The 13173-nt window shown below is 39.1% G+C and overlaps 1 protein-coding gene across 5 annotated transcripts; it reads right to left on the reverse strand.

Annotated features, from left to right (window-relative positions):
- Positions 1-775: 775 nt before the first annotated feature.
- Positions 776-12943, reverse strand: LOC134747255 (uncharacterized). Of its 5 annotated transcripts, none has more exons than XM_063681870.1 (16): positions 12786-12943; positions 12538-12628; positions 11494-11670; positions 10528-10621; positions 9434-9562; positions 8913-9076; positions 7176-7287; positions 6191-6300; positions 5747-5844; positions 5063-5363; positions 4893-4973; positions 4428-4575; positions 3853-4033; positions 2957-3051; positions 1753-1832; positions 776-1019 (listed from the first exon to the last, which is right to left on the reverse strand). In XM_063681870.1, exons 1-16 carry the CDS (start codon positions 12857-12859, stop codon positions 990-992), a joined length of 1965 nt encoding a protein of 654 aa, XP_063537940.1. In that variant the 5' UTR covers positions 12860-12943; the 3' UTR covers positions 776-989. The 5 variants fall into 5 exon arrangements, with proteins under 5 accessions (XP_063537940.1, XP_063537939.1, XP_063537938.1 ...); XM_063681869.1 differs by having other exon boundaries at positions 9434-9565; XM_063681868.1 differs by lacking the exon at positions 12786-12943 and having other exon boundaries at positions 12538-12778.
- Between the last annotated feature and the right edge of the window lie 230 nt (positions 12944-13173).

A 13173-nucleotide genomic window follows, 5' to 3' on the forward strand; every position in this document is an offset into this window, starting at 1 on the left:
AAAAGACTGATTCGTCACTTTTTCTTTATTATATGACATCTATTACAGTTTATAATTTATATATAGTGTGACTACTTAAAAAACACAAATCAAAATATTTAAGAAAAATAATTTGATTTGTTCCCAAAAATTGAGTAGTAGTCAAATACCCTATTGCTGTGCTGTGCTCTACCAGTTTCCATGTGAAACTTACTATTACTATGTAACACCTAATGTAAAAACGATGGATGCAATAATAGATAAATTTAGAATTATGAATTATCATAACCATTAAAAACTGCAATCTATGCTTTTATATTAAACTTCTAAATGCTACTACTAGCGCCATCTATCCCCACCATTCCTCACTAAACGCGCCCTCGTCACAATTTCCGTTCACGTGCCGCGATATCGTCGCGATACAATAGCGATGTCAGAGCGATACAATGACGCCGGGGCGTCACAAAAGAGACGTCATCGCTGCGTCATAATAGAGGATTATTACGCGGACAACAGGAAATTGGCCCTTCGAGGGTTTTTGGATCGGAATTTGGGGGGTTGATAGTTTATTAACTGTTCTGTTAAGTTAAAAATTGCAATGATATTTTTAATTACATCGGTGGATAATGTGTTTTTTGCAGATACAAGGAACTTATTTGCTGATTATTTGTAGTTTAGAAAACCTACAAATGTGCAAAACGCAGATGATTTCTACAAAAGTTGAATAATATTTGAAAACTTTTGGAACGCTTCTTCAGAATTAAAATACTTAATTTTCAACTTTGAAACATTCTCCATATTTTTCCTCGTCGTCACATCAGAAAATAGCTACTCTAATTTATTCTAAATTAAACAATTTGTTATAATATTTCAAACATTTTCGAATATATTTTAAACAAAACGCCTAAAGCTACAACAAACAACTAAACTTGGTTTCGCTTAACACTACACCTAAATCAAAACTTCATTTTCCACTGTAAAACAAAAATAAATAAATAAAATAAGTATTTTCAGTCGGAATCGGACAGGGGGATGCTTTCCTGAAAAATAAAAATCCTAATTTATGTTCATGTATAGAAACGTATTTAAAGGTTAGAAAAATAATAAATGTATTGTAGGATTTGTAGGTATGTTGGTTCAGAAGAAGATGAATGAAAAGCTATTTGTAAATTCGTCATACCGACCCTCGATCGTACTGTTGTTGTACTTGTTGTGTTTATATTTGATTTTCTAAAAAACCAATTTTACCAAATCATTTCATTTCATTTTCATTTCATTTATTTATTTCTATAACAATATGATATTGTGTTAGAAAAATCTTACAAACTATGTATTAGCACATAAATAATAGCGGGACATGTCAAGAAATAAAATTCCAAAAATACAATTCAAACAAAAAACAAAAAAAAGTACAGATAAAGTAGGTAATAAAAATGTCATCATTCATGTGTAAAAGATACATAAGATAATTTTGTAAAAACAGTTTAATTTGCAAATATCTCGGCGATGCTGTATCTCTAGCTCAATATTATTTTTATCATTTACGTGCATACACGATGGCGCACAAAAGCCTAGCTTTCGTAATCTCGGTTTTTAATCCAGGAAAAATAGATAAATTTTAACGGAAATCGCAAAGCAAAAAATGTATTAGCCGTCAGTTGAGAACGAAAAATAACGCTTTAATTTTCATACATTATTTTAGACTTCGATCAACTATTATCACTTTGGCTACGCCCCCAAGGCCCAAGGGCGTCACCTAAAGTGCTTTCTTACCTCAAACTCTCCTATAAATATGTCGGAGTCATCGGAGTGCGGCGGCTGGTCTATATTGTCCACTGCCGTTATCTGGGGACCTGCATCATACAAAATTATCATCAAATCAGCTGAAGGACGTCCTGTGTAACAACCGAACGATTAATCTCTGTTCCATCACCAGACCCTAAACAGTTTATGTAGAAGATCTTCTTTTCTTGTTATGTTAACTACCCCATCTACCTGATCCACCTGATCTTGGCGCTTTATCGGTGGCGGTATCCTTACTTACTTACTTACTGCTGTGGCGCAACGACCCGAAGTGGACCCTGGCCTCCGCCACCAAAGACCGCCATGCTATCTATCCAAAGCCGTTTCTGTCCAGTCGACGGCGCCGAGTTCGTTGAGGTCTTTCTGCACTTCGTCTCTCCAGCGGTACCTAGGGCGTCCAGACGGTCTTCGGCCACTTGGTACTCCAGAGTACGCCCTCCAGACTGCGCGATCTTCCCCCATCCGGACTACGTGCCCGAGCCATCGGAGTCTGGCGGCTTTCGTTTCTCCAATGATGTTTTGGCTCGGACACCAAATCTTGGTGGTATCCTTGCCTATCCGAGAATATTTAAACTCTGACACTGGCTTTTACGAAAGTTCCTGTAGATTGCAGTTTCCAAATCAGAGGAAACTAAGCCTTTCCCCTTGATGTCTTCCATCCCCGATGATCAACTGCTAAGTAAATCCTAAAGTTACGATTCCAAGAAACTCGTTGGTTCGAACCCGCGACCTCCAGTTTGGAAGCCGCCTTAGTCCTACCCTAGTCCATCAGCGCTCCCCAGCGCATTATCCTTCCAGTCTTTTCCGTCATCAGACCCTAAGTCAGACATCTTGGACCCGGGTACGTCCTTAAACTACGTCCAAAAGAGAGGTAATATGGGCACTGTGAATGTCATCTCGCTTTGTCAGATGTAGAGCAGAGTTCAACTGGGGAAGTACATCTACCTAACAGAAAACCGCTACCAAATAACCCTAGACCCTACTCATATTGTTGTGTTCCTGCCGGTGAGTAAGGTTGCCAGAGCTTAAAGAGGGTGCGGAGAGTCGACAACGCGCATGAAGCAGCTCTGGAGTTGCAGGCATCCATAGGCTAAGGAGCTTACCATCAGGCGGGCCGTATGCTTGTTTTCCACCGACGTAGTACAAAAAAGTAGTTCATGTAGTGGTTACTTACCTAGTGGGATACATTCCATGGGCTCGAACAGATCGGTGATCAGATCTAGTGGCGGCGATGGAGCTGGCGGCGGTAGCGAGCAAGATGAGGGGATGCTGGTCCCTGGGGGAGTTTTCAAAATGTTTACACTGTGTGGCTGGGGGTTTTCAGAAAAAATGGTACCTCGTTATTCTGAGTAGAAATAACCCAAAAGTTGATGGATTTTTGCAAAAAAGTAAATGGTACCACTTTTAATTACATAATAGCAAGTAATATCGTCTTACACTACAAATACAGGGAAAAATCTGAAAACTGTAAATTTGTAAAAAAAAAGTAGTTTTACTTGTTTTGATTACATAAAACTTTGAGGAGTCCCATCATTCCTCACGAATCCCATCATCAAAACTGGGTTTTGACAAAAACGGGACCAAACATTCCAACAAAAAATAATTTTCCAAATCAATTCAGAAATGACGGAGTTCTGAGGTAACATACACACAAAATGAAAATACGGTCGAATTGATAACCTCCTTGTGAATAAAATGCAACTTTATTATTCATTTTTGAACAATCAAGAGAACCTTTACCAGCTGGTGTGGTGAAAAGTCATTTATTTAGTACGGTATCAAGATATTAATATACCTACACTATTTTTTATTTTTTATCTAAATAGTAATAACTACTTATGTATTTTGATTTACCAGGTTTGAGGACGTCAACGAAGCTACGCATATTTTATGGCACTCCAAAGTTGGCATATGCGACGGCATGCATGCTGTCATGCGTGGTTCCATGCGATGCGAGGCAGCAGACGAGGTGGAGACGGTGGGTTCTCCTGCTTGATGCACAGCTTCTTGGGAACTTCTACTGCGAGGATGTAAATGGGAATGGAGTAAGAAACTATATAGTTGTTTGACTTACCAGGTTTGACGACGTCCTCGAAGCTACGAGCAATATGACGCTCCAGGGGCGGCAAATGCGACGGCATGCATGCTGTTATGCGCGGTTCCATGCGGGACTCCATTCGTGGCAGTAGACGTGGTGGAGATGGTGGAATCTCCTGCTTGATGGTACAATGCTTCTCTGATACTTCTCCCACTGCAGAGTAGGAAAATACTTAGTTTAGTGATCGTAACACTGGTTAGAAAAATAAAGTAAACTCGACTGATAATCCCTTCGAATTATTTTTAAGCAAACTAGACCTATTGCTGTAAAAAAACATGCATAAATAATATTCCAACGGCATAGCGAGGTTCTTAAACGGCTAGATGTAGCTGCTCGCCTACTTTGATCTGTGCACGGTAGTACTTTACACTGTAACCACCATTGGCACACGGATCTGCATATTCTGCATCACTCACCATCAGCATAGATGCATCAGCATGTGGTACGCATGGTGTAGTTCTTGACCGACTAATTGTAGCTGTAGTTTGATCTGTAAGACCACAGTGGCTACTTGGCTAACATTGGCACACGGATTTACAACACTTACCATCAGCGGAGAGTGCGGTGTGGTATGCATGGTGTGGTTCTTGAACAGCCAGATGCAATTGTCCTCCTGCTTTAATCTGTGGAACCACGGTGGCTACTACTGGCACACGGATTTGCACGGCACTTTTCATGTCGGATGAGCCTTTCTCCTGAAACGAAACGAGTCAAAAAATTTTAAAATAAAAAGTAAAGAAGTTTGAAAAAATAATTGAGGCATTAGAAGAACTATAGCGACGAAAACAATCTATAGCGTACGAAAATGAGAAATGTGGTCGTGGTGGAAGGGCTATTAACTCTTACGCAATACTCGTATATCACTCAAATAGGCCCAGATGTCTTAGCCCTTGACCTAGTTTTTTAATAAAATACTGGTTTTTTCAAATAAATTTCAAATTCATTTGAAAAGACCAGTATTTTGTGAACTAGTATGAAGATTTGTGGTAGTTCAATAGGATGGGCATTTTACCTGAGACCGGGTATTTTCAGAATTGTTCACTACTATCTTTCCTCCGATCCTCAAATCATCTGCGGTGGCGGGAACCAGCATCTAAAACGATTAAAGACAGAAACACTTAAAACCTTTATTTTGACCAATAAAAAAGTGACATGTCCAATCAAAGAGTTTAAATAACTTACTTGCTTTCCTCCAGGAATCTTAGTATCAATCACCTTCACTAAAACAGGCGTACTGTTATCCGGCTTCAACAAAGCAAATGGCGTCTGCCTGGTGGCCAGAGCTACCCCCATGTGGTACGTCTTTATGGGGTCAACTATGACTCCATTGCACATGGTACTCCAGGGTAGGTCGTTGCTCCAGTCGCTGGACCCTAGGGAGGGGGAGGATTTTGGGGTCCATGAGGAGGAGGACAGGACTTCTATGGAGGTACCCATGTAGGGGCCGACGGTGGAGGACACTTCGCATTGGTCGACTGAGGTTCTGGAAATAGACAGGTTATTATAGTAGTGTGTCGTTCTCATGGAAAAATATTAGTTATGGTCATATTCATATTCTTAACAATGACTTTATTGCAATGTATCAGTCGTTTTAGGGTTAAATAGAATTATTTTTATACAAAAAGGTCTAAAATCAATTTCTCATGTCTTCATTTTTAGAGCTTCGTACCAAACTTTGTTCACGAAGTTTGGACATGGGTTGACCAACACTACTAAAATGGCAGACAATGCGGATGGCAGATTAAAAATGGTATGATGAAAAGAGCTTAGCATTATGGCGATTTTGAGCCGATTTAGACATGTATGAGCAGTGGAGTACTATAAACTATAAGATAAAACATAAATTTATTTATAAATATGGCATACCTGGTGGAATCAGGCTGATTTTCAGAGACAGTGCTGGCGGCACGAGGTGTGTTGGTGCGGCCGCGGAGGATAGCTCCATTGGCGTCTTCGGAATGAGCCTGGCGAAAGTTCGATAATTTTATAGTCAGAATGGATGTGTGTCAGCAGTGGAACGCGTCAGTAAGCATAGGATAACATATCATATCATGAATGCCGTGAGTTTTGTGAAGTATTGATTTTGATGCAGCATTTCTGTTTTATCCCGTCTAACCGAAACGTATTAGCGTCGTATTAGTTAACTTAGTACCTATGTCGGCGGCCGATCGCAAAGTTCTTCTGTCAAATGTTTTGACGGTAGTCACATTAAACCAATAGATAGGTAGGATAGGTTCGTTAGGTAGATTTACGTTCCGATGAAAGGTTAACAGTCACGCACAGTATAAAATACAAATACAATTATTTCACCTTATTTTTATGGCACACGAGGTTAGACTGCTGGTTGAACCCCTTGAAACAAATGTTGCAACGGTAAGGGCGCTCGTTGGTATGAGTGAACAAGTGGTTTCGTAGATTTCCTGTAAAAAACAACATAAATATTGTCTTCGGTTACCGCGATAGTTACTCATGAAATAAAACTATGAAAACCCGTCACCCGTTGACCACGAACGCTGTAAAGAGTTCGAAACGTCGGGATGTATTATAAATTCAATATACGCGATATAATCCGTTTTCATAGTTTTATTTCAACATAAATATTATTAATCGTGCCAAAATAAAAAAAGAGAATAAAACATAAAGGTAAATAAGGAAAGGATCTATATATTCTGGATTCGGGAAAAAATATTATGGAATTAATTTCATAACTATTTCGAACAATAGATACACTAATTTAGGTAATTTTTGAGGATTCTTAGAAACTGGACACCTGCAGGCATATTCATAATTAATGTCATTATTAATGGGTCTAACGCAATTAGGTACATTTTATTATTGTTGTGTTTCATTAGTGTTGCGTGTCGTGCCGTGGACAATAAACATTAAACAAAAACGGGTAGATCATTTTATTTGTCTACCCCGATCATTCATATAAACTAATGTCGGGTAGTTTAGTGTTGTTTATCTCAATTGACATTTTGCTGGGACGTCAGTCTCCCGTGACCACAGCTAGTGCGACCTGGCTGAAACGTCGAAAAAAAGGTAAAATGATAAAATTTAATCGCGTTAGACCCGTTAATGTCATTGATTATGTGTACAAAACGCGAGAGTTTAGTGTTATATTGCAGGTGTTATCACGGTTATCGCACACGATATGACATGATGGATGCTATACTCGTAACTTACTAACGCACGGTATCAAAAAGTATCGTATGCCTTGCAAGAAATGGTTCTTGCAAGATAAACGCAACCAAAGTACTCCTGCAGAAGATAATAGGGATGAGGAAGGGATAACCTTTCTGGTGGAATCCTTTAGGGCAGAGATGGCACTTGTAGGGTTTGACGTCCGAGTGGGTCTTGCGGTGGGAGATCAGGGTGGACACGCGGTTGAATGTTTTGTTACACACCTGGACAATGGAATGGTTTCTATAGGATTCACTGCTAATCTAGAGTAACTAATGACATCAAAGGATTCAAAGGACAGGAGCAACGCTAAAAGCAACTGGACGAAGGTTTTCAGGTGGGTTCACAAGTGTTTTGGCTGAGCATTACCTGTTAAGAACTATACTCATGGACAAATTTAGAGGAACGCAAAAAAAAGGTTTACTGGATAACAGCACCTAAAGTAATCGCAATATTAAGTGTTTAAACTTTTTTTGCGTTTCTCTAAATTTGTCCATGAGTGGAGAATCAAGTATTCTTTGTCAGTATAAAAATGACATAGACGTAGTTATAGTAACTTAGGGTTCAAGGCCCTGAACCTCCAGTTGAAGACGCTACATTTAGAAATCTTATTCTGAAATCCAGGCAATATTGCAAATTCCTGACCTGAACCTATGATTGTATATTGCGGCAAAACAGACATATATTTAAACATCACATTGACACCGCTTGATATGAAAGAGACTGGCGTAGTTTTATCATTTTCATCTTGTCAATATCATCAAACAATTTGTCTCATAGCAATTTTATGGACATCCTAAACCTTTATTTATACATAAGCGTGATCATCATAACACACATTGACACATTGCTAAACCACAGTGTAAATACGATTGTTTCGTATGCCTAAAATTATCTGTTTTTAGATTTTAATTGTGCTCTATACTTTTGTTTTATAGAACAAACCTCTATCCTTCTTTTTCAATAAGAACGATTACGTTTGAACTTTGCTTTGCAGTTGACATCGGTTTAACCCGTTGCTGACAAACTTTTGATGCGGAAACATCTGTCACTGGCATGAAAATACAAGAATGCTATAAATACACCCCAAAATCTATTATCACAAAAGAAACATGTAATTGACGTGGTTACTCCCTTGGGCCCGGGGGGAACAATTACAACCCCTTTGGTGCAAATTGGCCGCAAAGGGGTAGTTTTGAACGTCACTTTCACTGATAATGAGCGTAGGCGATAGTGGTCGATTACATACAAATTGTAGCCTACGTAATACCTATTGTCTCATAAATAAAAATGGATGTGGTGAAGTGGAACTGATCTTGAAGTCCTTGAAACGAGGAACTGAACAGTGAAACACAGTGGCTGAAGTCACTACTGAAAGCTTCACGTGTCACAGTGCAAGTTAAGTTCCTGTTTTATTTGACATCTGTAAAACTCCAGAGGAGCTACATGCACGTTGCCGACCCTAACTGCACTCCGCACCCTCGTTAAGCTCTTGCAACCTTACTCACCAGCAGGAACACAACACTATGAGTAGGTTCTAGTGTTATTTGGCTGCGGTTTTCTGCAAGGTGGAGTTACTTCCCCAGTTGAGCTCTGCTCTAGCTCTGGAATTACATCCGCTGTGCTGTGTCCTACCACACAAAGCGAGATGACATTAACAGGGCCCATACATCTCTAATTGCCAGTTGCACCATCCGCACATGACAGACTAATCATCGTCACCCGGCGCGCCGCGGCGGATTAAACTTTCCATACAATAAAATTTAGCAAACTCTTCAACGATGACAAACAGTTTGGTGCAACCGACCCTTAGTGTGTTGTACCTGAAAACAGTAGTGGTATATGTTACCTCGCAGCCATAAGGGCGCTCGGCGGAGTGAATGGCGCGGTGCTGGCTCAAGGTGGAGAGTTGCCGGAAGCTTTTTCCACAGGTGTCGCAATGGAAGTTCCTTTCGTCTGTGTGCGTTGGAAGATGGCGCATTAAGGTGTATTGATGCTGAAATTCTCTGCTGCCTAGAAACAAATTAATACGTTTAGTGTTATAAAAGTGCTATCTATTATTGGTGTGAATCATTTAGAACACTACGACGGTTTTCTTCGCTTAACCTTATAAGACAGGGTTTACAGGGCACATACCTACTTGTCAAGGTGAATATTTAGGGTTTACTTTTACTGTGGGAACGATACGTGAACAACGTGAACAAAATGTCAGGCAGAATATCGACGAGATCATGTACTTTTGAATTGTCTGTCCAATCCGACGTAGGTGTCTGCGTCGTTGTTCAGTAATTAAGAGCTTCCTGTAGTTTTTTGGGTGTTGGTAGTTGTGTAAAGTTCATTATTATAAGATTTAAAATGGCTTGAACTTACAAATACCGCACTCCCATAGTTTGACGGTCCGTCCGTGTCTCTTTACGTACTTGACATAGTGGAACCGCGAGCGGGGATCAGTCTTGTCCACCTTGCAGGCGCCTTGGGTGCCTCTACGCTCATTGGATACTGCTGAAACATTTAAAAAAAATCTCTTCAGTAATTTAGGTACATTAAACTTTCAGATTTCCTAGTAAGATTGAGTATTTTTAGTGTATTTTATAACCTTTTAACGCTGGTATTAATTTTATAAAAAAATTATAGCGGAACAAACTATCAAAATATTAAATCTTCGAAATGATCGCACGGGCCTCTCTTATTGACAGAAATGTATGGTGTGATGTGTTCCAAGTTGAATGTAGGAACTTCGCTCGCTTGTTCGATAATCCAAAAAGTATGATGTAGGTAGAGCAACACTCCGACAAAAAAAAAAAAGGTAGAGCAATGAATGATCAAAGTACACAAGCAAAATGGTTATACCTAACCTTGCAACAGCGAAATATAGGTACAAGCTATTTAAAATAAACTGAATGTAAAAAGGGCGACCCATAAAACATGGAGGCAGTCCATTTGCGAGATTAAAATAGGTACGCCTACAGGATGCAATCCATTTCATTTGGAAAAAGGCTTATTTCAGGTTAGTGTTTTTTAGGAAGCGACGTAAATATACCTGTTCCTGTGTTAAAATAAAATAAATGTATTTAGTGTTATAAAATACATAATATGTATGGGCAGTTACAGACTTGCAGACGTAGGTATCTAATGGCGAGTATTCAAACCGAAGGAGCGATTTCGATGCGGTTTTTTTAGGCAAAAGCGAGTTTCCTTGCGGTGCTGGTTCTTAGCTATGTTTGATAGAAATCGATCCAGCAGTGTTAACCCGTGGAACGCCCTACTGACACACGTGTGTCAGTAGTTAGTATAGGAGTTCCATACTATAAGAGTATCAGGCTATCAGCTCTTTTCCAAAATTGCATAAAATTGCAATTGCATTTTGCATAAAATGTTTTTTTTTGGCAAATGGCTTAGGGGATTTTAAAAATGTTTATAATATATGTGTATTGGAATGGTGATAGTATAATGATAATGGTTACCTGCAGATGTGGAAGATACTAGGTGGGAGTCCGTGGTGGTCTTTGGAAGGTAACTGCGGCCATTGAATACTGAGCTCGAGGTATCGGCTTCTTGCTGAAAAATACAAGGTACTTACATCTGATAGGTAGTAGATTTAAGATAAGTATCAATAACAATTCATCATTATTTTATAACATTTCTGGTGTATAAAAAACGTTCAAACTGCAACTGAATTAATTAAGTAATCCGTTATCGAGATAAATGAAAACAATTTCAAATCAGCAACGGTGGGTAAAAATACATAAGGTAAATATGGTGAAGATCGGCATATAAAGTGTATTGCAGGGAAGACCGTCATAGGGTGAGAACTAGTATTTATATTCGTACCTACGTCGCTCAGACAGACAAAAAGGCAAAGCTTCACTCCTTATGCTCTACCAGCCTTCTGTAAGTGGAGTAGGTACCTATATGTGTACAAACGCAAGAGTTAAAAGCGACGAATGAGCTTGTAGACGGTCTTCTCTTATAGACGGTTTTTTTCTACGTTGACCTTAACTGCATAAAATACGGATTCAAACCGTGCCATCCTTAAGGAATGGGTGACCACTTTGTCAGTTGTTCAATATATATATGTATAGTGTATAGATAGAGTACTTAGTGTATGTGGTCGTTGCAGTGTATATTTGACAGTAACATTGTGTTCAAATAATTTTGAACATGTCGTCCGAAGAAAGGAAACTTCCTACAAAACCGAAGTTTGACAACGGTTCAGGGTCGAACCATGATGTCCCTTTCTAATATATGGCACTATCCCTTTCGGCTATTTAGGGTTTTCAAAATTCGTCGTCGTGCACGCAAAGGGACGTCAAGTTGTGCCAACCCTAATAATTGCTCGGAGCAATGCTGAGCCGAATGGAGCCGAGTTTGCCCGAAGCGAGTTACGTACCCCTGCCACTACTTACTGACTGTACTGCCAGACTACAAACCTCATTGCTAAGGGCTGCATCCAGGTCCTTCCCAAAGGTCTGCCCCGTACCGAAGCCAGGCTCAGACACGAGCGACGCGATGTTGCCGTCCTCTTCTGTCCAGGCGAAGCGAGCTTGGGAGTGTTCGAGCGTGTCGGGGAAGAAGCCATCGCGGAAGAGAGAGCGAGATACTTCTAACTAGAAAATAGAATTATTTATGGTTAGAATACACAGTGCCGTAGCGTGAACTAATCTAGCCGTGGGCGACATCGCATCTGCGAGGCCCTTTTCTTTCAGTGCTCAAAGGGGCCTCGCGCGAGGCCCGCCTTGGGGCGCGAGGCCGCGGGCGACGGCCCACTTCGCCCACGCCTAGCTACGCCACTGAGAATACAAATAAAACATGAATTTAAACATTCTTTGAAAGCTTAAAAGGATTTAGGGGAGGCTTCTCTTTTTGATATTGACATTATGGAAATATTATTGTACAATTTATTGTATATTAACTATAGCTATGCCCCTGCGTTTGATTCTGAGAGTTAAGAGCGAAAATCAAATTCCATACAAATTTTTAAAAGCTCCCAACTCTTATAATATTGCGTAATAATATTTTCTATGATGTTAATATCCAGAAAGGAAAATGAGGACTATATATCGGTCACGTGACTTCGTCACTTTTCGTCTTAAGTAATGTAAAAGAGTCCTAATAAAAAGCTCATGAAGACTTAATTTCTTCTTATGTTCAAAAATCAAATATAATTTTTTCTACTGACAGAGTTGTTTGACCGGCTTTGGCACTAAGCACTAAAAAGTTTGTAAATAAATTTGATTTAAAAAAAATCAACAGAAAAATTAGTTTGATAAATATTAGTTGCGATGGAAAAATAAACATTGTTATTCTTCTTCTTGCCGAATAATATTATTATTTGATGACAAATTTTTTAACCCCTGTCACCCGGTCAAAGACGTGTTATTTATAAGGTTTCATTTGCGTTTTGTTTCACCATTTCACCGTATTCACCACAAATTTTAAAATAGTTTTACACGATAACTTTAATTATTACTTACTTCATTACCACCTGAATTCGAAATTAATGGCTCCTTATTGTAACTTGAATCGCTCTTATCATATTTGTCGCTTAAACACACTTTGCGTATACTGCAAAAAAAACACAACACGCCACAAAAATAAGTAGACAATTCGTCAGTAAAATAAAATTTAAAATAATGAAGACACGCAAGCATAAAGCTTAGATAAATATCAATGTGGTTGCGATTCATTTCTCATTTATTACAGAAATAATCGAACATCGCACCTTATTATTTCATCGCCAGGCCTCATGAAACTACCACCCGGCATTTCTTTTATTTCGTCATCCGAAAACATCATTTATTTTTGCAATATTCAACTTTTTAACAAAAAACACGACACTTCACAATAAATTTTCGTTCATTCGCGACGTTTGATTGTTATTTTCGATTCTATGACAATGAGCGCACGGCATTTCAAAATTGGAAAACGTTTGATTTTTAATTTTCGGTGGTTAGCTATTCTCTTGAAACAGGTTGGTCATGGTATGCGACCTATTTAATTTAATGAATTTATTATGGAAGGTAGAGGTAAGGAAATGAATCTTCATGTAACAAAAAGTGACCGTAAAAAACAGTAAATAGGCGGCGCCACCATACACTGAAGTACCTAGA

Source organism: Cydia strobilella, chromosome 14 (genome assembly GCF_947568885.1).
Source record: "Cydia strobilella chromosome 14, ilCydStro3.1, whole genome shotgun sequence".
NCBI lineage: Eukaryota > Metazoa > Arthropoda > Insecta > Lepidoptera > Tortricidae > Cydia > Cydia strobilella.